This window comes from Dendrobates tinctorius, unplaced genomic scaffold, assembly GCF_039654945.1.
Source record: "Dendrobates tinctorius isolate UK_male_01 unplaced genomic scaffold, ASM3965494v1 ptg000013l, whole genome shotgun sequence".
NCBI lineage: Eukaryota > Metazoa > Chordata > Amphibia > Anura > Dendrobatidae > Dendrobates > Dendrobates tinctorius.
The window spans coordinates 18,704,043-18,729,912 of record NW_027361681.1 but is presented as its reverse complement, the minus strand read 5'-3'; the positions used below and the strand labels follow the sequence as shown (position 1 = coordinate 18,729,912).

At 47.6% G+C, this 25,870-nt stretch overlaps 1 protein-coding gene across 2 annotated transcripts in view; it reads left to right on the top strand.

Moving 5' to 3' along the window:
- HMCN2 (hemicentin 2) overlaps positions 1-25,870 on the top strand; it is a 192,247-nt gene that overhangs the window by 117,952 nt on the left and 48,425 nt on the right. For both annotated transcript variants that reach the window (XM_073559478.1, XM_073559477.1), the window contains exons 24-46: positions 1,381-1,653; positions 1,732-1,815; positions 1,899-2,090; positions 2,171-2,301; positions 3,306-3,453; positions 3,698-3,824; positions 6,344-6,498; positions 6,756-7,034; positions 7,851-8,132; positions 8,238-8,346; positions 8,490-8,659; positions 8,873-9,027; positions 19,478-19,574; positions 21,325-21,420; positions 21,547-21,723; positions 22,761-22,912; positions 23,114-23,237; positions 23,432-23,607; positions 24,266-24,362; positions 24,443-24,562; positions 24,674-24,829; positions 25,019-25,300; positions 25,387-25,554. In XM_073559478.1, coding sequence (XP_073415579.1) covers positions 1,381-1,653; positions 1,732-1,815; positions 1,899-2,090; positions 2,171-2,301; positions 3,306-3,453; positions 3,698-3,824; positions 6,344-6,498; positions 6,756-7,034; positions 7,851-8,132; positions 8,238-8,346; positions 8,490-8,659; positions 8,873-9,027; positions 19,478-19,574; positions 21,325-21,420; positions 21,547-21,723; positions 22,761-22,912; positions 23,114-23,237; positions 23,432-23,607; positions 24,266-24,362; positions 24,443-24,562; positions 24,674-24,829; positions 25,019-25,300; positions 25,387-25,554 — 3,750 coding nt within the window. The remainder of the gene's footprint in view (positions 1-1,380; positions 1,654-1,731; positions 1,816-1,898; positions 2,091-2,170; positions 2,302-3,305; positions 3,454-3,697; positions 3,825-6,343; positions 6,499-6,755; positions 7,035-7,850; positions 8,133-8,237; positions 8,347-8,489; positions 8,660-8,872; positions 9,028-19,477; positions 19,575-21,324; positions 21,421-21,546; positions 21,724-22,760; positions 22,913-23,113; positions 23,238-23,431; positions 23,608-24,265; positions 24,363-24,442; positions 24,563-24,673; positions 24,830-25,018; positions 25,301-25,386; positions 25,555-25,870) is intronic.

Below are 25,870 nucleotides of genomic sequence, written 5' to 3'. Positions count from 1 at the left end.
GTACGAAAAGCAATTGTATAGCAATTCCTCAAAATCATGAACTCCGCTTGATAAATTTGCAGTGCCCTTTTCAGACCTCCGGACTGCACTCTCGCGGCCGGCATCATCGGTCCGGTATCTCTAGGACATGCTAGCAGCTCCCTAGGCCTCACAACGTCCTGACTAATAATGAGGCCTATGTAACGTTATGACATTGCGGGGTCTATGGAGCGACCAAGGATCCCAATAAGATTCCGGGCCCAGGATGCCAGGAGCAGCCAGACTGAAAACCTCCATTCTTTACACTGCAGGCTGCATTCTGAGAACATGAGAACAATGCAAAAAAGGTGCATTTTATAACAAAGTGCCTATGTATGGGTAACAGTTCAGATCCCTTTTAATATACTGGAGCCCTGCTGAGTGCGGAGGGGTTGGCAGGACCCCATAGGAAGCTGCTGTTATTCCACGGGGTCACACAGAAGCCCCCAGAGCTGCAGATCTTAGCTCCAACCATGCAATTATCACATTACTGCGGTGGGGATAGGAAGTTTTCACAAAGGATGAAAGTGCCAAGCAGAAGTCTGAAACATCTGGCCTCTTCCTATTCACAAGTATCAGCGATCTGCTCCCCTTCCTACAGATGCCGTCATCCCACATTAACCCCTTTCACTTCCTGGCTGGGCACCATGCCGGACATGCGAGGGTCACAGATGTCGCCTTCACTGATATCGGGTATTATTGTAGACCGTCCCGAGGTTGTACCTCACGTCGGAGGGTCTGACACATGGCCAGACACACTCCAGATCGACTCGTGCACAAAGTGGGGAACTGAGCCAGACAAGTGGCTGAAAATAATCATACCGGACCTACCGGAGTCCTCTGCGCAGCAATTGCTCCCTCCTATCACTATGGAGCGGGAACATTTATAGGACCAGAATATCCATTTAACTAGAAAAATAAATCCCCAGAAGATTTTCTATTGCTGAGTCGTCCCTTTTTTACGGTTTCTGGGAAAGCTGGGTGATAACCCCTGTGGGAGCCGTCATGGTGGCACGGACATGTTGGTTGGCACCCAGCTTTTCCAAAAAACAGATATGACATAGTAGAAGTCCAGAAGAACTTGCAAACTCCCAAGACCTGCACTGATGTAACTCTGCTATATTAGTAAGTGTGATACAGATTGTAGCCCGACCCTTCCCATAATATAGAGGTCAATGTATTAATGGTCGGCCTGAGGGTACGAGACGTGATCTCCTGGGGGATTCCCATCCATCGTCTCACAGGTCAGACAGTGCGGGCAGGTGATTCGGGGGCACTTAGCCTTGTACTGATGTCCCACCGCCCTCACGTTCTCACTCTCATCCACATTTTACTGATACGCGGGGACCATTTCGCTTACAGTTCCCCCACGTGTCCACCCTGGACCGAAGCTGCTGAAGACTCTCCTGGGACGCTCCCTGGCCCTTCCCTGTGTGGCACATGGAGACCCCATGCCCAGGCTCAGTTGGTATAAGGACGGTGTAGCCTTAAGGGTAGGAGACCAGGACTCCCTGCCAGGTCCGGATGGCACCATCAGTGTTCAGGAGGTGCAGCTGTTGGACTCTGGTCTGTACCGCTGTGTGGCTTTCAGCAGCGCCGGAGAAGATTCCCTGGATTTCCGTCTGGCAGTTTTAGGTAAGTGCTACCACATATCCCACAATATGGACACCGCACTGTGGAGACCCTGACGAGGTGACAATGTTTTCTGTTTAGAGCCACCAAATTTTAAGGAGAACTCCGACATCCTGTTGGAACATTCCACATATGACCCGGTGACCGTGACGTGTCCCGTACAAGGTGAGGATCACGTTTCTACATCAGATTCGCCCATTGCTTTTAGTTTTGCTTCCATTGTGTTTATTCATTATTCTACCTTCCAGGGATTCCAACTCCAATGATTCGCTGGTTAAAAAATGGAGTAGTCCTCAGCAGTAACTTGCCAGGGATCACTCAGCTGGTCAACGGCTCCTTACTGATCGAGTCGCCTGTCCCAAGTAACAGCGGCGAATACATCTGCCTGGCTACTAATGAAGCTGGCTCGGCGAGGAGGAAGACGAAGCTGGTGGTGTACGGTGAGGGCGCATACCACTACCACATGTCTGTATTATCCCTGCTCTACAGTCCCATAATAATCCTATAATTTATATTTCAGCCCCACCCAAGATCCTGGAGAATGGACAAGCCCAAAACATCTCCCTGATGGCCAACCAGCCCTTGATATTGGGCTGTGAAGTCAGCGGGGTTCCCTTTCCTACTGTGACCTGGAATAAAGAGGACAGGATTGTAAGAGCCACCAAACACTCCAATGCAATGTAATAACACCACCATGGTGATAATTAGCGGGAGGCAGAGGTCCCAGAGCAGAATGTCACAACATACTAGAAGGGAATGTCTCCACCTGGTGGTCATGCTGCACAACTGTTTTGCTAGTTGACGGACAAAGTTTACGTTTTTTCCGTGCTTTCTAAAATGATGAGTTTGTCCAGTGGAAACAACTTTGGAGGAGTTTATCTTTTCCTGATGAGCTTTTTTAAAGTGTATTTTTTTTCTAGAAGCGTTTTTTTCTGCATTTTTGATTTGGCAGTGCCTACTTTGGAGCAGATTCTATCAGGCTCTGAATCAATGCAAACTCTCAAAAAACTCTTCATGTGAACAGCAACATTTATTTCTCCTAGAAATGAATAGGAAGAGTTTTCCAAGTTTTTTTTTTCTTTTGGGGATTTTGGAGCAGATCTCAAAAATTCACCTTGTGAACATACACTGAGCATCTAAAAGTGGAAACCACTTTAGGAAACACTTGTTTTCTTATTTTTTTTTTTTTGGGGTGGGTGCGGGATTTTGAAGAATTTCTTTTGTTTCTGAAGGGATTTTGCAGATTTCTGTTTGCTCTCTATCTTTGTAGCCGACTCCATCGGGATCTGCTTCAAAGAAATAACATACACTTTTTTTCCCTACTGGGTTTTTTTTAAAAAGCTTTAGGAAAAATAATACTCAAAAATCTTCTCATGTGAACATCAAAGTGGATTTTGCATATAAATGAATATGAAGAGTTCTCCAAGTGGTTTTGGAGGAGGATTTTGAAGATCTTCTCCAAAAAAGTCCTCAATGATCAATCTCAGTGTAAAGACGGCCTTCGTGCCATGGCTGTAGTGAGGCACAATCTAGAAAAGGAAATGATTTGGTTACTTGGGCCACATATGTCTGATGACCCAAGTAATCAGCTCCTGTGACTGCAGCTTCCTATAACCCGCCATTTTTACTACAAGGTAGTTTTTCTATTTTGCCAGCCTTTGGAAGGTCCAGGGATCAGCTTCCAGTCCTCCGGACAGTCTCTCCGAATTCACCGAACACGTAAGGATGATTCGGGGTCCTACACTTGCAGGGCAGTAAACCGTGCCGGGAAGGCCCAGCGCACCTACTATGTTATGGTATTCGGTGAGTAGATAAAAGAAATGCACAAAATAGTCAAGGATTATAGGAAGGCGCAGACCTCAGGGGTTACAAACTAAACCTTTATCATTTTTTTCTGTGGAATTGTAATAGCACCCTGTGAGCTTCAGGTGGCGATGTAACTTGTGGGGGTTAACTCCTTCCGGGCGCATTATAAAGTCTGATTTCTGCACTTTATTTTTTTACAATTTATGATCTTTTTTTTTTGTCATTTTATTATTTTTTTCAGTCCCTCCGACGATTCACGGAGCGGGATCGCTCCAAGAACTGACTGTAAAGGAAGGAGCGGAGGTTGAGCTGCACTGTCGGACTTCGGGGCTACCAACCCCCCACATGGAATGGACAAAGGATGGGCAGTAAGTGACCACTAAGTAAAGGGCCAAGAGAAAGCACAGGGCCACAGAGTGTTACGCTAGTGCGTGTGCAGGCGTGCACGTTCTTTATTTTTTCTCCTTGTTTTGTGCTCGGGAAGGGTTAACCCTCGCACACATGTTCCGTAGCATCCACATCTGGGTGCATTCATCATCTCGTCCTCGTGTAGGACAGCGCTTTCTTTCATGGGAACCTGTTCTCACTCATCAAGGTGTCATTAAGGAGGTGAGAGAGACGTCCGGATCTGCATTATCCGCGATGTGTCGGGCTGACATATGAGGAGCCCTCTGCACATGTGCTTATGACTAATGCCATAAGAAGCAATGAGCTCACTATCCGGCGGTCAGCTCGGGACTTTCTTTCCCCACTTTTCCTTCTCATCTCTGCTCCTCTGGCTTCTTTCTTTCACTTCATCTTGCAGTGCACAAACTCCCAAGTTTTAACACTTGCATTTTCTTTTTCTAAACTATTATATTAGAATCTACCCCCAATGGCATCCATATACTCCTGTGTGGCTTCAGGCCATTCCGCCCCTTTATGGATGCAATAACCAGTAGATCCCCAATTTCTGCAGTGGGGCTCCTCTGTACTCCACTGATGTATGGACCAATGCCATAAGCATATGCTGAGCCACCACTGCTGCCGGACAAAAAGCAACTTGTAGATTTCTTGAGGTGACTGTTGAGAATGCACAAAGAGTCGGAGTGGACCGTCCAGCTGCATTGCCACAATGTAAAGGGTCGATATAGGACATGGCAGCAGAGGAGAATGGGAGTGATTCTGTAGGGTTGTAGGGACCCCACACCTGTGAAATCCGGCAGCTGCTGCCGTCCGGGATCTGACCCTCCTTAGAAACTGCATCAAAACAGAGCGGCTCTAGGGGCCCTCCTGGCAGCCATGTATCCGCGTGGTCCCTGTACAGAGGAGGGAGGGGGCGGCCGTACAGAGTGGAAAGCATCTGCCACCAAGACAAATCCTCATATTCTCATGCGGTAGTCATCCACCCAGATCCGTGAAAACACAAGACCAGTGTAATGGTGGCCAAGCTGGCACGCAGCACTGACCGCAGAGACTGGCACCCAGATGTACCAGCACAGCAGATAGTTACATCATTAATATGGCTGAAAAAAAATAACCATCTAAATCAACCAAGAGACGGGGAAAAGACCTCAAGGCATGGTCCAGTGTCTGCAGAAGAGCACAATCTCCCCTCCTGATCCCACTGGTCCAAATAAAAAAGAACGTTACACGTTTACATAATTATGCTATGTTCATCTAGAAAAGCATCTCAGCCTTTTCTGAAACCATCAACAGTTCCCGCTGTGACAGGAGGTCGACTGTTCATGTAATCACTGCTCTTACAGTAGAGAACCAGCTCCTGAGCTCGGCTATTCCTCAGATTAATCATTCTCATGGTAAATAGTGCTGAGCACAAGTGCTCGTTACTGGAGTCTGCCTAGGGTGCTCGGGTATGCAGCGAGTATTGCGGGTGCTCGAGTGACATGTTTGTGTCACTGTGGCTGCATGTTGTGCCACTGTCAGCCGTGAAACATGCAGCCGCGGTGACACAAACATGTCACTTGAGCACCTGCGATATTCGGTGCATTCCCGAGCACCCTAGGCAGACTCCAGTAACGAGCACTTGTGCTCATCACTAATGGTAAAGAAGCCTCGTCTCCTCTGGAGATTGAACCTTTCTTTCTGTAGAAAGAAAGGTTCAATCTCCAGAAGAGACTGGTTTTATATGAACGATTTTCACTGTACTTTTTATATGGCCCATTTATGTGCTTGTGCAAGTTAATCATGTCTCCCCTTAGGCCACATTCACACGTTCAGTATTTGGTCAGTATTTTACATCAGTATTTGTAACCCAAAACCAGGAGTGGGTGATAAATACAGAAGTGGTGATGTGTTTCTATTATACTTTTCCTCTGATTGTTCCACTCCTGGTTTTGGCTTACAAATACTGAGGTAAAATACTGACCAAATACTGAATGTGTGAACAAGGCCTAAAATGTCTCTTCACAAGAGTAAATGAATGTAACTCCTTTAGTCTTTCCTCCTAGCATAGCTCCTCCGTGCCCCTTATCAGCGTTGTGGCTCTTCTTTAGACCTCTTCTGGGTCCAGCGCCTCCATCCTATGAACGGCGCTTCGTATTCCAGATGAGGTTGTACTGATGCTTTGTAAAGTGGTCGTATCCCGTCCCTGTCCTGTGAGTGCGCACCTCTTATGATACATGACAATGTTCTGCTGGCCTTAGAAGCAGCTGACTGACCTTTCATGCGGTTATTGAGTCTGATCTACAAGTCTAATCCTATAGACCCGAATTTACTCATTAGGGGTCTGAGTGAGATGGTGTCAAACACCTTTGCAAAGTCCAAAAAGAAAAGTTTGTTGTTTTTTTTTATCGTTGTGATCGCTTCCATATTTTTACATGGTGCAGCGCTGCAGACGTTCGCTACTGATCTGTAACTGTCTGTCACTGTGATCTCTCCACTGCAGGCCGATGTTACTGGGGGACCCTCAGATTCAGCTCCTCGATGGTGGACAGGTGCTGAGGATGAACAGCTCGCGGCTCTGGCACCAGGGCCGATACCAGTGTCTGGCATTTAATCACGCAGGTCAACAAGTCAAAGACTTCAGCCTGAAGATCCTCAGTAAGTGCTTCCATCAGACGCTCAGTGTCAGTCTGCCATTTGCTGGCCATGTGGTGAATGACATGCTGCAGTTTTCTGCAGAAAAGCAGCATAAGGTAAAATACAATAAAGCTGTTTGTAATCCGACCTCATTAGAACGTGATATATGCCGGATTATCAGATTATTTTAATCCGAACAGAAATGTATACAAGTCCAGGAAATGTCCCCTTTTATAAAACAACTGTGCTAAAATCTGTATCGCTTGATTTTTCCATAGTGCCCCCCACAGTCTGGTCATCCAATGAGACAACATCGGTGGTCTCTCTCCTCCATGGGTCTGTGGAGTTAAAGTGTGAAGCGAAAGGATCTCCCCCTCCAAGCATCACCTGGTATAAGGACAAGCGTCCCATCGTGTCCAGCCCCAAATCCATGTACAAGGACGGGGGGAGAAGCCTGCAGCTGAGCCGGGTCCAGCTCTCCGACGCCGGGTCATACACCTGCAGAGCCAATAACCATGCAGGCACTGTAGAAAAATCCTATCTGCTGGAGGTTTATGGTACGTGTGTCCCCGGGTCAGGCTGGAACGTTTCTACATCAGCAGCTCAGTCTGTAGTCACTGGCCTACTGGCGTCTGAATCATGGAAAAGGCCACAACCGTCCGATAGACAGAAGCCGTAATCCTCCTCAAAACAGCTTTAAAAATGCTCCGAAAACTCTCCTCTTTGTGTGGAAAATCCACCTTCCTGCACCTAAGAGGTTTTTAAAAACGCATGCAGGAAAAAATGCATGTCATTTCTTTAAAACCGATCCTGAAACCTCTCCAAACCAGGAGCTGTCCAATCAGAGGGTTGCAAAAAAAACCCCCAAAAAACCAAAACGCTTTAGAAATAAGAAAACTCCTCCAAACACTCTCCATAGAAGAGCGTTCCCTGAAGCGGTTTCCACTTGCCAAAGAAAAACACATGAGAAAACTCTGTGTGAACATGGCCTTTGTGTGTTACTTGCTCACTCATACCAAGATCTCTGCTTGCTGTCAGTAAACCCAGCCTGACCCAATACCTCTCACAGCTGAGGGTTTGTTAACAGTTGCATCCAGTCCTTTTGATTCTCTATGAGCGGAGCACATCAGCAGCACAAATCTCGTTCTTGTTACTTATCATCTCCATTGATTCATTGTATCAAAGAGACATGATTTCCCCCATAAAATATAATGTAACAAACCCTCAGCCGTGAGCAGTTTTTGATCCAGACTTTCCTTCTATTTTCTGACAGCTCGTAGATGAAGAATTGAAGCATACAGTGTATCAGAAAGCTGCAGCTTTTTTCGCTGTACTAACAGGAATCTACTTGCTTTTTTTCCTTTTGGGTTCAGTCTCTCCTCATATAGAAGGAGCAGGAGCGAAGCCACCGACCATTAGGGCCACATTGGGTCGTCCCTTGGACTTGGAGTGCTCTGCCACCGGTCATCCCCCTCCAGTCCTGTCCTGGCTCAAAGATGGACTCCTGGTGTCCGAGAGAGATGGTCTGCAGATTAAAGATGGCGGTCGGACTCTACATTTTCCATCAGTGACAGAAAGTGCAGAGGGGGATTACACTTGCGTAGCCATCAGCCTGGCGGGAGAGACCACCCTGCGCTACTCTGTGGATGTTCTCAGTAAGATGTGGGGCCCATAGTCTAATAGTCTCTGTATTGGGGTTACCTCCGCACAGGGGGAACACTCAGTTCTGGCAATTTCTAAAAATGACTATTTATTTTCAGTTCCTCCCAGTGTTCAGATCGGCAATGGTTCAGGACTGATGACTGTGACAGTAAATGAGGCCTTGGACCTCTCCTGTCTTGTGAGCGGACACCCAACACCCAGAGTCTGGTAAGGGCTTGGTGTAACCTGATTGTTGAAGGAATCTTGTTTTCTGTGCAACTGCTTGCAGTCTATTGCTCCCTGTTATCGGCTGTTGTGGACCAAAAGAGCAGAATAATCTATTCTTATTATGGGATATTTCCATGCTCCAGGTGGCTGAAGAATGGCTACCCGCTCACCGATCAGGATGGGCTTGAAGTGTTAGATAGCGGGAGAACCTTGGCTATCCGCCTCGTGCAGCCAGGACATGGCGGGAGATACTTGTGCAAAGCGGAAGGGGAAGCTGGGACGGCTGAAGCGGCCGTGGATGTGCTGGTACAAGGTAAGATCTCGCTCACTCCTGTGATCCTGCACCCCAAAAATATATCCCATCCTGGAATCACAGCATTTAATAAGGCAAATCTAGGTTCTGTACACATAGCAGTCCCTTCTTACCGGTGGTCTCAGGTCATGGACCCCAGTAATTACTGAGACGATGTAATGTAACGAGACATCCTCTATATCCATCTGTAGTAAATATCGTCTTTTATACCAGCGCTCCCACTGGTGTCCATCACTGGGGGCAGCACCGTGTCTGCAAGACTCCGTGAGCCTGTGACCCTGGAGTGCGATGTGTCTGGCACTCCACCCCCGACCGTCACCTGGTGGAAGGAGGGGCGGCAGGTGGAAGCACAAGGATCCCAACTGCAGGTATGTCCCCCCGGGTAATGGCTGCCGTTCAGTGTGACCACAGATTTTTCTCATGAAACATTTGAAAAATTCTTCATTAAAGGGAACTTGTCAGCAGGATTGTGCTCAGTAACCTACAGACAGTGTCAGGTTGGCACCGTTATACTGATTAAAATGATACCTGGTGATGAAATCTGTCTTGTGGTTGTTGTTTAAACTTTATTTTCAGTTAATGATATGCCTGTGCTCCGGGCGACCTTTGGGGGGGTGGGGGGGGTTCTCCATGTGGGGCTCTGATTAGGTATTCATGTGTATGGCTTCTGACAGGTCACTTATCCCTCAGTGACCTACCCCCTAGTTTACTTAATGAGTATTATATATACATACTGAAAAAAGAAACCTTCTGCGGGCAGGTACATCGCATGTGTAATGTGCATATAATTGTTATGGTTGAGGTTATCCTGATATTAAAAAAAAAAATCCATTTGAAAATGGCGCCCGCCGCGCCTGTGCACTAGCAGCTATCTGTGTATAGAGGTGATCCCATAGCTGCTATTGCGCAGTAGCCGCTATCGGATCATCTCTTTATGCACTGATAGCATTTTTCTTTTATACTGTTTAAGATAACCTCAAGCACATTTATTAACAACACAGCAAACAAGCTGTTATGCTGCAGTACAGGTGCCACAGCCGGCACCTGCCTGCAGAAGGTTTTTTTTTTCAGTATGTGTTGGTATTTATTATGTAAAATAGGGGGGCAGGTCAGTGAGGGATCAGTGACCTGTCAGAAGCCACACACATGAATACATAATCGGAACGCCATACAAACACCCCCCCCCCACAGGCCGCCCCGAAGCACGGATATATCATTAACTCAAAACTGAAAATAAAGATTAAACAACCACAAGATGGATTTCATCACCAGGTATCATTTTAATCAATATAACTGCACCGACCTGACAATGTGTGTAGGTTACTGAGCACAATCCTGCTGACAGGTTCACTTTAAAAGTAAGATGAGGAACTTATACAGAAATTGCACCAAAGAACCAGGAGTAGCAAAGTAATAAAGCAAACTTTATTGAATCATAAAATCATCAAAGACTACTGTGATGACACATGAGTGACTAATGGTTACAAGTACATTTATTGTATCTATGTAGAATTGTACAATTCTAAAATTGTGCTGAAAAGTTTACATACCTCGGCAGAATTTTTACTTTCTTGGCCTTTTTTCAGAGACTATGAATGATAACACCAAAACTTTTTCTCCACTCATGGTTAGCGGATGAGTGAAACCATTTATTGTCAAACTACTGTGTTTTCTCTTTTTAAATCATAATGACAACCCAAAACATCCAAATGACCCTGATCAAAACTTCACATACCCCATTTCTTAATACCATGTATTGGCCCTCTAATATCAATGACAGCTTGAAGTCTTTTGTGCTAGTTGTGTATGAGGTTCTTTATTTTCTCAGATGGTAATACTGCCCACTCTTCTTGGCAAAAAGCCTCCAGTTCCTGTAAATTCCTGGGCTGTCTAGCATGAAATGCGCGCTTGAGATCTCCCCAGAGTGGCTCAATGATATTGAGGTCAGGAGACTGAGATGGCCACTCCAGAACATTCACTTTGTTCTGTTGTAGCCAGTGACAGGTCTACTTGGCCATGTGTTTTGGATCCGTGTCATGTGTAAGGCAGCGCTCACCGATTGTATTGGGGAACACTCACTTGGCAGCGGATTCACGTCACACAGGAACACTTTCCGTTAAACAGTCTATGTGGTTTATTAAACAGCATAAACCATGTTAGGCAACACAAAGAATACAGTCTTGCATCAGACAGATTAATCCTTAATGTTCGTAGTAGAGCTTCGCTCTCTGTCCTGTGGCCACACAGGATGTGCCATGTCCAGTAACAGGCTCTATTGCCTCAACACAGTTTTTTCCCCTTTTCGGGGTTACTTCTGAGGACCTCCTGCTCCAGATGCCGACTCTTGGTTAGTCCTTTCTCCCGGGGAAGCGGCCGCACTGGGCTCACTGATCCAGACAGTGCCTTTTTCACTAGGCCACCCCACGGTTCCAGAACCACAGCCGGGCAGTGGCTTCCCCAAACGCAGGCCGTCACAGACTCTGCTCACACACGTGGCCTGTCCGGGTGCTATTCAGGGATCCAACCCTACTCCCTGGGTCTCCCAACACACCGGCATCATCAGGTCCAGGACCTCAGCGGGTGCTATTCAGGACGTCCGTCCCCTCCTGAGACCGTCCAACACTCACTCTTCACCGGGTGCTATTCTGCTATTCAGGGATCCGTCCCTACTCCCAGGGACTCCCAACACACTGGCCTCACCAGGTCCAAGGTCGCAGCAGGTGCTATTCAGGAAGGCAGCACACCTTCCAACACCTAGACCCTCCAGGACCTTCCACCCTGAACCATTCAGGTACACACTCTCTCCCCATGTGACCAGACCTCACATGGGGAGAGTGTGGTCACAGAGGTGAGGTATGGATCACATGGTTATGACCTCACTAAAGGTGTTCTTTCACACAGCCACACACACACACAGGCTTTATCCTGGGCGTTCAGACACGCCCCTAGGTGGGTTTGTAGGTGACTGGTCCCACCCATCTCACCAAGTCACCTGGAAGCTTTCCCTGACATACTGCAGCAAACCCTCAGCAGTACCTCCGCTGATCAACACATGTTCCAGCTTCCATCACAAGGCACCCCACCCACACTTGTGATACACATCGGCCATTCACAACCCTGCCGGTCACCATTTTCCCTATTACAATGAAGGAATGCCTGCATGCATGTCCCATACAGCGCCCTCTAGCTGTCACAGGGGTCACTGCATCACATACCTCCCCTCTGTTCAAACTTGTGGGGTTGAACACTTGTCACACATTAGGTGCCTCGAGACCGGGTACCCACTGTCACCTTGCCCTACAAGTCGAGAGGACCGTCGCAGTCTGTTTCAGGCATCATTCGGCATCATATTTATGTTAGGCCTCCCCCACCCCCAGCGGTCAGTATATAGGCCTTGAGCTTTGGCCTTCCAGTCAAAGTCCATCTGCGTCCCCAGACCCTATTTAGTCTCCACACTTTCCCCGTATGCTCCGTCACCCGACTTTTCTCTCCATGACCGGCTTTCCTGGTTGGTGCGGTTGTAAGTCCTGCTTAGAGTTGAGCCCACTGTCTGGTCTGAGTCTGACCCATCTAGTACATCAAAGGAGCTACTGTCCGGGTTTCTCAGCCTCATACTGTGAGTAGAACTGCCGCTTGCAGATTTGCGACGCTCTTGTCTCGCTGAAAGTCTTTTGCTACCCGCCATCTAATTATTTGGAGGGTACCTACGGGTCCTTATACCCCGGGATGAAGGCGGCCGCCACCTGATGTTCTGTATCTGTTTCTTAATCTGCAGTCGGTTCAGCCTTAACTGCTCTATCTCCTGCAGGTTCGTTACCCGATATTCTAGGATCATTCGGAAGTTCCTAAGGCTTTCAAAGGAGCCAATAACAGTGATTGGAATCATGCTATCTTCACCAGGTACCTGGACTTCACCATCAGGTGGGATCCTCACCCTCGCCACACTGGATCTATTCACAAGGTTTTGCATCACTTTCCGAGTCTTCCAACGACTCTCCCCACCAGATGTTTGGGTACCGGAATTATGTCTTCCCCCAAGCCCAGGCGATTTTTAGTTTCCCTCACCAGCTCCAGATGTTGAGCGGCTTTCACATTTCTCCGCATGATCATCTGTTTAGCGTGGAGGCATTGCAGATGCATATCCGTCAGGACAGCCACCCGCTTCACTGTGTCTTCCCTAGTTGACAGTACCACCAACGGCTGAGTGTCAGGTGCCCAGTGCACCCCACACGCTTTGACCGCCTTTTTAAAAGCCTCATGCACACCCTCACCGATACAGGCTTCTTGCACGTATTCGGGTACGTCAATCACGCATTTGAAGATCGAGGGCTCACTCTTCATGGGCAGACGGCTCCTGGTTTACCTCGGACACTTCCCTCAAGATATCTGCCACGTCCCGGTGACTGTCTTGTTCAGCTCTTAGCTCGCACTCTTCCTGAGATTTACCCTCTTCAGGACACCTTGCCAAGATGGGCATTTGCAGCTCCGCCTTGTTATCACTCGGGCACGGCTGCTGTACGTCTTTGACCACCAACTTCTCCTCCTGCAGGAGACCTCTTACTGCTCCTCTGAGCACTGCCACCTCTTCGCTTAGGGTCTTATTCACACCTTGTCACGTTGTCAGGTGACCTCTGAGCTCAGAGACTTCCTTCTCCAGCATCTCCACTCTGTGCTCGGCCATTTGTCTCAGGGCCTTAACTGCTGAGAGCTCGGACTCTAGGTGACGCAGCCGCTTCAACTGCACGGCGTTGGCGACTTCCATACTCGCCACCTTCAAACATTCCTTCGCCAGCTGTTGACATATCTCTTCGTGCCCTCTCTCCAAGTTTCGTATGTGCGCTTCTACCTGGTACAAACTGTTAGCTCGCTCTTTCCACATGCACATTTTAGTGGTCAGTTTGTCTACTTGACCCTCTAGTTGTCGGATGATAGTGGTTAAATGGGAGAGCTTCTTCTCTTTCTCTAGCTTCTCAGAGGGTGCAGTTTGTTCAGCCCCTTTCCGGCCTTACCCCTCCGACGACGGGTCGAAGACTTGCCACTTAGTCTGAGTCAGTCTTCCTGTTCTCCTTTCCACTGTTGTCACCGTCTGAATGGGAGTCACCACCACCCGACTGGTCATCCTGTACGCCTTGTGGAGCACTGTCATCACACTGGGTCTGAGCTTCTGACTGCACAACATTGTCCTCAGCCCTAGTGGTTGCTAACGGCAATAACATGTCACCTCGGTGTCTGTGTCACACCCCACTGTATGGAAAACATTCACTTTGCTCTCTGTTCAGGTGTCAGCTCCATTCTCTTTTTCTACCACATCATCATCAGTCACACTGTGGTACCCGTCAGGTGACATCATGTCCGTAAGTTGGGCAGACTCACCCTTTCCTCTGGTCACCCAGACGTCTGACCCGTCAATGTTGGGATGTATTACTGCCTTCATGTACGCAGCTCCATCAGGAGTGAGTCCCCCATCCTCCTGCTGTATAGGAATTCCCTTCTCCCAAATGTCTGAGAACATCTTAGAGTCCTGGCCTATGATTACCGGACAAGATAAATTCAGGACTATAGCGACATCCTGTCCTGTACTGTCCGAGATCATCTCAAGGATCACCCTGGCCACTGGATAGTCCTTGGTGCTCCCATGGACGCAAGTGACCCTACCTTCCTATTGAGTATTACAAATCCCTGGGGCGCCACCCTCACTAGAGACACTGAACTCCCAGAATCGACCAGTCCGCACATTTTGTCCTCGTTCATCTGCAGGGCACACCCACGTAGCCTCTTGCCGGGTGGGTAGTTTATATAGCAGACTGGACACACATCGTAGCGTTGCCCCTGGCAACCATCTGTCTGCGCCACCCCTTTATCTTTGGGATGCTCCGCCCCCATTCCCGGGACTCCACCCCCTTATGGGCAGCTACTCCCTTTTGTGACTCCACCCCTTTTTGGGGTACCACCCCTTTTGGACTCCACCCCTTTTCTGGCACCCATCACTGTTTCGGGTTACCGCCTCCTGTTTTGGGACACTACCACCGTTTAGGGACACCACCGCTCTCTGGGTACACTCTGTGGACTCCCTCACGGCAGTCTCAGGACCGAGTTCACACAGTTTCTTATGTCTTTCTGGGCTTGTACTGGCCCTTTAAGAGGTTGCACAGTCTGTACCTCTGACGTGTCTATGACACCCCAGCAGCTCCTGCTGGCACTGCCACAGCTCCTGCTGGCACTGCCACAGCTCCTGCTGTAGCCACAATCATCGGCACCTCCGGCTGCCGCTCACAAGCAGCTGCTGGTGTCACTGCAGCTCCTGCTGCTGCAGAACCTCTTGCTGCAATTTGCAATTGCAGCTCCCGCTGCCACAAGTCCATGCATACTTCTGCTGCGCTGTGTTTGTGGACACGCCGATCCACAGCAACCTTCGTAACCCTGCCGAGTTACAGCCAGCCGCTTGTCACCTTCGTGACCCCACCGAGCCACAGCAAGCCAACTTGAGAAAGGGGAAAGAAAAAAACCACTTTGCGTGTGCTTCCTGGACCGTTGCCCTTAGCAACCGAGTTTGTAGACATTGTCCGTTGCCCCTAGCAACAAGGCTACAAAGGTGCGCTTAGCATTCTCCACCATATGTAAGGCAGCGTTCCGTTCACCGAGTGTATTGGGGAACACTCACTTGGCAGCGGATTCACATCACACAGGAACACTTTCCGTTAAACAGTCTATGTGGTTTATTAAACAGCATAAACCATGTTAGGCAACACAAAGAATACAGTCTTGCATCAGACAGATTAATCCTTAATGTTCGTAGTAGAGCTTCGCTCTCTCAGTCCTGTGGCCACACAGGATGTGCCATGTCCAGTAACAGGCTCTATTGCCTTAACACAGTTATTTCCCCCTGTCTGGGGTTACCTCTGAGGAGCTCCTGCTCCAGACGCCGACTCTTGGTTAGTCCTTTCTCCCGGGGAAGCGGCCGCACTGGGCTCACCGATCCGGACAATGCCTTATTCACTAGGCCGCCCCACGGTTCCAGAACCACAGCCGGGCAGTGGCTTCCCCAAACGCAGGCCGTCACAGACTCTGCTCACACACGTGGCCTGTCAGGGTGCTATTCAGGGATCCGACCCTACTCCCTGAGTCTCCCAACACACCGGCGTTATCAGGTCTAGGGCCTCAGCGGGTGCTCTTCAGGACGTCCATCCCCTCCTGAGACCGTCCAACACGCTTCACCGGGTGCTATTCAGGGATCCGTCCCTACTCCCAGGGACTCCCAACACACCGGCCTCACCAGGTCCAAGGTCGCAGCAGGTGCTATTCAGGAAGGCAGCACACCTTCCAACACCTAGACCCTCCAGGACCTTCCACCCTGAACCATTCAGGTACACACTCTCTCCCCATGTGACCAGACCTCAGGCACTTTATATGGTCCATAACCACACCCAGAGGTGAGGTATGGATCACATGGTTATGACCTCACTAAAGGTCTTCTTTCACACAGCCACACACACACAGGCTTTATCCTGGGCATTCAGACACACGCCCCTAGGTGGGTTTGTAGGTGACTGGTCCACCCATCTCACCAAGTCACCTGGAAGCTTTCCTTGATACACTGCAGCAAACCCTCAGCAGTACCTCTGCTGATCAACACATGTTCCAGCTTCCATCACAAGGCACGCACACTTGTGATACACATCGGCCATTCACAACCCTGCCGGTCACCATTTTCCCTATTACAATGAAGGAACGCCTGCATGCATGTCCCATACAGTGCCTCCTAGCGGTCACTACATCACACATGTTGGAGCGTCCAAGTACGTCCCATGCGCAGCTTCTGGGCTGTTGATTTCAAATTTGTCTCCAGTTTTTGCTGATAATGTGCTGCATTCATCTTTCCTTCAACTTTGACCAAGTTTCCTGTGTCTTTGTTGCTCACACATCGCCAAAACATCAGCGATCCACCTCCGTGCTTTACAGTAGGAATGGTGTACCTTTCATCATAGGCCTTTTTGACCTCTCTCCAAATGTAACGTTTATGGTTGTGGCCAAAAACTGCAATTTTGGTCATATTACTCCAAACTGCCTTGTTCCAGAAGTTTTGAGGCTTGTCTCTTTGCTGATTTGCACATTGTAGGCGAGATACTTTGTCGTATTTGCGCAGTAATGGCTTTCCTCTGGCGACTCGACCAATCAGCACATTGTTCTTCAAGTGCCTCCTTATTGTGCATCTTGAAACAGCCACAATACTAGTTTTCAGAGAGTCCAGTATTTCAGCTGATGTTATTTGTGGGTTTTTCTTTGCATCTCGAACAATTTTTCTGGCAGTTGTGGGCAAAATTTTCTTGTTCTACCTGACCGTGGTTTTGTTTTTACATAGCCCCTGATTTTCCATTTGTTAACCACAGCTTGAACACTGCTGACTGCCATTATCAATTCCTTGGATATATTTTTGTATCCCTTTCCTGTTTTATACAGTTCAACTACCTTTTCCCGTAGATCTGTTGACAATTCTTTTGCTTTCCCCATGACTCACAATCCAGAAACGTCAGTGACTGGATGAAAGATGCAAGAGTCTGTCTGGATCCCAGAAACTCACTCTGCTTTTATGCACACACACTGACTACAAGCAAACAGGTCACAGGTGAGGATGTTACCTTTAGTAGCCATTCAAACTCATTTGTGTCAACTTCTGTGCATGTTATCAGGCAAAAATCATCAGTATATGTGAACTTTTGATCAGGGTCTTTTGGATGTTTTTGGGATGTCATTAAGATTTAAAAAGAGAAAACACAGTAGTCTGACAATAAATGGCTTCACCCAACCACTAACCATGAATGGAGAAAAAGTTTTGGTGTTATCATTCATATTCTCTGAAAAAAGGCTAAGAAAGCAAAAATTCTGCTGAGTATGTAAACTTTGAGCACAACTGTATGTATATATATATATATATATATATATATAACTTTAGCCCTATATAGATTTACTCCGCACATACAGTTGTGGCCAAAAGTATTGACACCCCTGCAATTCTGTCAGGTAATACTCCGTTTCTTCCTGAAAATGATTGCAAACACAAATTCTTTGGTTTTATTATTTTCATTTAATTTGTCTTAAATGAAAAAACACAAAAAGAATTGTCCTAAAGCCAAATTGGATATAATTCCACACCAAACATAAAAAAGAGGGTGGACAAAAGTATTGGCACTGTTGGAAAAATCATGTGATGCTTCTCTAATTTGTGTAATTAGCAGCACCTGTAACTTACCTGTGGCACCTAACAGGTGTTGGCAATAACTAAATCACTCTTGCAGCCAGCTGACATGGATTAAAGTTGACTCAACCTCTGTCCTGTGTCCTTGTGTGTACCACATTGAGCATGGAGAAAAGAAAGAAGACCAAAGAACTGTCTGAGGACTTGAGAAACCAAATTGTGAGGAAGCATGAGCAATCTCAAGGCTACAAGTCCATCTCCAAAGACCTGAATGTTCCTGTGTCTACCGTGCGCAGTGTCATCAAGAAGTTTAAAGCCCATGGCACTGTGGCTAACCTCCCTAGATGTGGACGGAAAAGAAAAATTGACAAGAGATTTCAACGCAAGATTGTGCGGATGTTGGATAAAGAACCTCGACTAACATCCAAACAAGTTCAAGCTGCCCTGCAGTCCGAGGGTACAACAGTATCAACCCGTACTATCCGTCGGCGTCTGAATGAAAAGGGACTGTATGGTAGCACCCAGGAAGACCCCACTTCTTACCCCGAGACATAAAAAAGTCAGGCTGGAGTTTGCCAAAACTTACCTGAAAAAGCGTAAAACGTTTTGGAAGAATGTTCTCTGGTCAGATGAGTCAAAAGTAGAGCTTTTTGGGCAAAGGCATCAACCTAGAGTTTACAGGAGAGAAAAAAAGAGGCATTCAAAGAAAAAAACATGGTCCCTACAGTCAAACATGGCTGAGGTTCCCTGATGTTTTGGGGTTGCTTTGCTGCCTCTGGCACTGGACTGCTTGACAGTGTGCATGGCATTATGAAGTCAGAAGACTACCAACAAATTTTGCAGCATAATGTAGGGCCCAGTGTGAGAAAGCTGGGTCTCCCTCAGAGGTCATGGGTCTTCCAGCAGGACAATGACCCAAAACACACTTCAAAAAGCACTAGAAAATGGTTTGAGAGAAAGCACTGGAGACTTCTAAGGTGGCCAGCAATGAGTCCAGACCTGAATCCCATAGAACACCTGTGGAAAGATCTAAAAATGGCAGTTTGGAGAAGGCACCCTTCAAATATCAGGGACCTGGAGCAGTTTGCCAAAAAATGGTCTAAAATTCCAGCAGATCATTGTAGGAAACTCATTGATGGTTACTGGAAGCGGTTGGTTGCAGTTATTTTGGCTAAAGGTTGTGCAACCAAGTATTAGGCTGAGGGTGCCAATACTTTTGTCTGGCCCATTTTTGGAGTTTTGTGTGAAATGATCAATGTTTTGCTTTTTGCTTCATTCTCTTTTGTGCTTATTCATTTAAGACAAATTAAATGAAGATAATAATACCAAAGAATTTGTGTTTGCAATCATTTTCAGGAAGAAACTGAGTATTATCTGACAGAATTGCAGGGGTGTCAATACTTTTGGCCATAACTGTAACAAGTACTGCTGTTTGCCCTATATAGGATTCAAATTAAAAGTAACGTTCATGATGAATATTGTACATGTCACTAAGTCCTTTATACGTGATACACACCGATCACAGCCTCCTCTCTGGGAGCCTGTACTACTACTCCCATTATGCCCTGGAGAATAGTCATTTATGTCTTCATGAATATCATCTGTGATTTATAATCTTCTGTCAGATCCAGGAGCTCAGCATTGATGACGAGGGCGTCTACACATGTGTGGCTGCAAACCAGGCCGGAGAGGGGAGGCAGGACGTACTGCTGAACGTGCTGGGTGAGTGATACGGTATCACACTGGAGAGGATTGGATGCAACTTAGCTAGGATAGGTTGAGCCACTTAGTTCTGCACACACTATCACAAAGTATAGGATAAGATACACGGCTCAGCAGACAGTATCACACAGGTTAGGATTAGATACACAGCTCAGCAGTCAGTATCACACAGGATAGGATTAGATACACGGCTCAGCAGACAGTATCACACAGGATAGGATTAGATACACAGCTCAGCAGACAGTATCACACAGGATAGGATTAGATACACAGCTCAGCAGGCAGAATCACACAGGATAGGATTAGATACACAGCTCAGCAGTCAGTATCACGCAGGATAGGATTAGATACACGGCTCAGCAGTCAGTATCACACAGGATAGGATTAGATACCCGGCTCAGCAGACAGTATCACACAGGATAGGATTAGATACACAGCTCAGCAGTCAGTATCACACAGTATAGGATAAGATACACAGCTCAGCAGACAGTATCACACAGGATAGGATTAGATACACAGCTCAGCAGACAGTATCACACAGGATAGGATTAGATACACAGCTCAGCAGACAGTATCACACAGGTTAGGATTAGATGCACTGCTCAGCAGCCAGTATCACACAGGATAGGATTAGATACCCGGCTCAGCAGACAGTAACACACAGGATAAGATTAGATACACTGCTCAGCAGACAGTATCACACAGGATAGGTTTAGATAGACAGCTCAGCAGTCAGTATCACACAGGATAGGATTAGATACACAGCCCAGCAGTCAGTATCACACAGGATAGGATTAGGTACACAGCTCAGCAGACAGTATCACACAGGATAGGATTAGATACACAGCTCAGCAGACAGTATCACACAGGTTAGGATTAGATACCTGGCTCAGCAGACAGTATCACACAGGATAGGATTAGATACACAGCTCAGCAGTAAGTATCACACAGGAGAGGATTAGATACACAGCTCAGCAGACAGTATCACACTGGATAGGATTAGATACACAGATCAGCAGACAGTATCACACAGGATATGATTAGATACACAGCTCAGCAGACAGTATCACACAGGATAGGATTAGATACACAGCTCAGCAGACAGTATCACACAGGATAGGATTAGATACATAGCTCAGCAGTAAGTATCACACAGGATAGGATTAGATACATAGCTCAGCAGTAAGTATCACACAGGATAGGATTAGATACACAGCTCAGCAGACAGTATCACACTGGATAGGATTAGTTACACAGCTTAGCAGACAGTATCACACAGGATAGGATTAGATACACAGCTCAGCAGACAGTTTCACACAGGATAGGATTAGGTACACAGCTCAGCAGGCAGTATCACACAGGATAGGATTAGATACACGTTTCAGTAGACAGTATGTATCACACAGGAGAGGATTAGACACATGGCTCAGCAGTCAGTATCACACAGGATATGATTAGATACTGTAGCTCAGCAAACAATATAACACAGGATACCAATAGATACACAGCTCAGCAGACAGTATCACACATGATAGGATGAGATACACACCTCAGCAGATAGTATCACACAGGATAGGATTAGATACACAGCTCAGCAGGCAGAATCACACAGGATAGGATTAGATACACCGCTCAGCAGTGGCACACGGGGTAGGATTAGATACATGGCTCAGCATACAGTATCACACAGGATAGGATGAGACACACAGCTCAGCAGTATTATTTTTGCAGTATATCACTATTATTCCAGTGCCCCCTAATATTGAGCCCTCCGATGTGAACCTTACTGTGGTGGAGACCTTCTCGGCTACGTTGGAGTGTCTGGCATCAGGAAGTCCTTTACCTGGTAAGTGACAGGACGATGTACATGGGTGGTCTCCAATCACCAGACTTTGTGCCGTTACCGCCTTGTGTGATGTCTGATGTCCTGGAATATTCTAGAATTGAGGATATCAGTGTTTTGTCCTTACAGTGGTGTCCTGGTACCGAGGGGGCGAGCTGCTCTCTGCCATACCTGGTATCATTCTGCTAAATGAGGGCAGGATCCTTCAGATTGAGAGGGTGGGCATTTCGGAGGCTGGAGAATACGTCTGTGTGGCATCTAACTCTGCTGGCAGCACTGAAGTGATCTACTCGCTGGAGGTCCACGGTGAGGGTCTAACTATAATTGGGGCTCACATATTTATACTAGATTATGGCCCGATGCTACCGCATCGGGAGGATGCGATAGCATCACACCTCTTGCCATGTTAACCCTCAACACACACACTCCTCTCACCTTTCACCATCTCCACTCACTCTTTCACTCCACATACGACCCCTTCTCTCACTCCGTCTCTCATACTCACGCTGTCATCGCCGCTGCTCCACGATCCCCGACATCTTCTTCCGCCGGCGCCATCCTGGATCCAGACGTTGTCCACGCCGGCGACATGTTCTTGCGGCGACGCCATCTTGAGTATCGTGAAATCCCGCGATACTAAAGATGGCGTCGCCGGAAGAACATGTCGCTGGCGTGGACGACGTCTGGATCCAAAATGGCGTCGGCGAAATCTCGCGAGTTTTCGCCGATGCCATTTTGGATCCCGACGTCGTCCTCACCGGCGACATGTTCTTGCGGCGACGCCATCTTGAGTATCGCGGGATTTCGCTGATCCAAAATAGCGTCGCCGCAGGAACATGTCGCCGGCGTGGATGCTGTCGGGATCCAAAATGGCGTCGGCGAAATGTCGCGAGATTTCGCCGACGCCATTTTGGATCCCGACGTCCTCCACGCCGGCGACATGTTCTTGCGGCGACGCCATCTTGACTATCGCGGGATTTCGCCGATCCAAAATGGCGTCGCCGCAAGAACATGTCGCCGGCGTGGAGGATGTCTGGATCCAGGATGGCGCCGACGGAAGAAGATGTCGGGGATCGTGGATCAGCGGCGATGACGGCGTGAGTATGAGAGACGGAGTGAGAGAAGGGGTCGTATGTGGAGTGAAAGAGTGAGTGGAGATGGTGAAAGGTGAGAGGAGTGTGTGTGTTGAGGGTTAACATGGAAAGAGGTGTGCGGTGACGTCACCGGTTACAACTGGACGGAAGTTGTTACAACCGGAAGCTGCTTAGGGCATTTATTATTATAGATTTGAGGTTCTTAGAACAAAGGATCTCATCATTTCCTCCATCATTTGCCTCCTATAGTGCCACCCAGGATTGTGTCCATGACTGAGCTGGCCACCTTCCTGGTGAATGACCACGTCTGGCTGGAATGTAATGCCACGGGATTTCCAGAACCCAATCTCATGTGGCTGAAAGATAAAGTCCCTGTCTCCACAGCGAGCGCTGGACTGCGGGTCTGTACTGGTATCATGCCAGAGTCATCGCCCCGTACATTAGTTAGGGCTTATTATCTCCACCTGATGGTGAAAACATTAAGCAGATATACAGATTATATCCAGTGCACCAACAGTCATAATAGCCTTGGCTTTATTAGTTAATAGTGTCACTCTGTCCTCGCCACATCAGGACGTCTGTCTTTCTTTCTTTATCGTCAGATTTTGGAGCAGGGAAGGATTCTGTCCATATCCGCAGTCCACATTTCTGACTCTGGGATGTACACCTGTGTAGCTGTGAATTCTGCAGGCGAGGATGGCCGGACCATAGATCTGCAGGTGTACGGTAAGCAATTCCCATAATATGTGCATATGTTGTTTTCACCATTGTATAATTTACAATATAATAGATGTAGCACTGAATGATGTGCAGACACATCCACACCGGTCTGGAGGCCACACACCTTCTACATTGCTGAGTTGTCAGACTTCTGGGGTCATGTCCTATTGACCATTTATCCCCTTTATCATTTTTTGCAGTGCCCCCGAACATCCTAGGTGAAGAGTTCAATACTTCTGCCACCATTAACCATCCCGTGACTCTGGAGTGTGAGAGCAGCGCCATCCCGACCCCGACCATCACCTGGTTGAAGGACGGGCGGCCACTTCCTAAAAGAGCAGGAATCCGAGTTATACAGAACGGGCGCTTCCTACAGGTAAGGATTTGGAGACTGTATCACACATGATAAGATTAGATACATAGCTCAGCAGACAGTATCACACATGATAGTACTCCTTAGGTCATGTTCACGCGTTCAGTATTTGCTCAGCTTGTAAGCCAAAACCAGGAGTGGGTGATAATACAGAAGTGGTGATGTGTTTCTTATTATATTTTCCACTCCTGGTTTTAGCTTACAAATACTGGCAGCACGGTGGCACTACAGCATTGCAGCGCTGGAGTCCTGGGTTTGAATCCCACCAAGGACAACATCTGCAAGGAGTTTGTATGTTCTCCCCGTGTTTGCTTGGGTTTCCTCTGTGTTCTCCGGTTTCCTCCCACATTCCAAAGACATACTGATAGGGAATTTAGACTGTGAGCTCCATCGGGGACAGTGGTGATAATGTGTGCAAACTGTAAAGCGCTGCGGAATATGTTAGCGCTATATAAAAATAAAGATTATTATTATTATTACTGATGGAAAATACTGACCAAATACTGAACGTGTGAACATGGCCTCAGGCGTACATACACAGGTCAGCATCTCTCTGTCCAAAGTGTATGTCTATGCAGTGTCCGCCTAGTGCTATATCTGGTGCATATGTTATTTTGGTTAGTTTATGACTTAGGTTACAATGCGAGTCTTCTCCTTGTAGATCGACCAGTCCCAGCTGCGGGATGCGGGGAGATACACGTGTGAGGCCTCCAATGATGCCGGCCGCTCTGAGAAGCATTATAATGTCATCATCTGGGGTAAATGCCGAAAAGATGACATACTAATATATGTCATCTGGAACATTTCTCACTCGCTATGATATCTCACTCTTTTCTAGTTCCTCCTAATTTCCCTGCAGTCCCAGAGTCTCCTATGTTAGTCATTGAGGGTCAGCCAATCAGCTTTACCTGTGAATGTCAGGGGTCTCCACCGCCTGTGCTCACCTGGATGAAGAACGGTAAGCGCACAAGCCATGATTCTTATATTATGTACTAAAATGATCCATTCACTGCAGGGTAAAATAATAAAATAATGCAATGGCCAAAACGCTGCAAATCTCATTTTCCAGGGTCACCCTTAGTGGATGAGGAACGTGCCCAGGTTGCCGCAGGAGGGCGATTGCTGCAGATGAGCAGGGTCCAAGTATCCAATGAAGGAGTCTACAGCTGTGTGTGCAGCAATGAGGCCGGGAGCAGTCAGCGGGATTACTTACTGGAGGTCTACGGTAAGCATCAGGGGACCTTTGGCATTTTCCCTTCTGTTTCCAGAATCTACCCCCTTCAGCTCAGTGCAGTGATACCATGGACCATCATGGTATCATTCACAGCTGATTAACCACTGCATATAGCCAATGTATAAAGATCTGCTTCATAAATTGCACTGATTTATTGAAATCTCTCACTTTGGTCACCAGCTTTGCCAATAATAATCGGGAGCAGCCAGGTCCCCAGACAGATATCAGCCACAAGGGGCGACCCAATCACCCTAGAATGTGTCGTTAGTGGGAAGCCACCACCATCAGTGACGTGGCTCAAAGATGGCTTCCCAGTAGGAAGTGGACCAGACTTGATCTTGAAGAACAAGGGTCAGCAGCTGACCATAACCCGCGCTGATCCGTCACACTCGGGACACTACGTCTGTGTGGCCATAAATGCAGCTGGACAGACGGATATTAAGTACGACCTCACGGTGCAAGGTGAACTGATGAAATTGATTAACATTTATTGTCCTTCATGCATTTCCTCCTGCTGACGTCCATTTTTATATTCCATCTTCTTCCAGTTCCACCTGAAATTGCAAACGTCCCATCAGAACCCCAAAACGTGACTGTCGCTCTGCACAGCCCCTTCACACTCATCTGTGAAGCCAATGGGGTCCCTCCACCATCCATCATGTGGTACAGAAATAAGGTCCCACTGACCCCACAGGCGAATACTCACGTGCAGTCAGGTAACGTCCTTGTCTATGATCTACGGTCTGCAGTGTGAATTTGGAAGATGTCATTGATTTATTGTACCTAAGTGACGGTCCATAGAGAAGGCTTATAAGGCTTCTTGTGCAGGAGCGTCGATGTGGTCGCTACTGGGGCGTGTTTGCAGAGTGCAAGGGGCGGGTGTCAGCAACCCATTGTGCTATTGTCAGGGTACTTAGATAAAGAGCTAATGTAGTAAACTAAATATTGGCCCAAGTGGTGGAAAGCTTGGCTATGACCCTTCTTCTATGGGACAAGGGTCCCACTGTCCAATCCAGCAATGGGTACTTGACC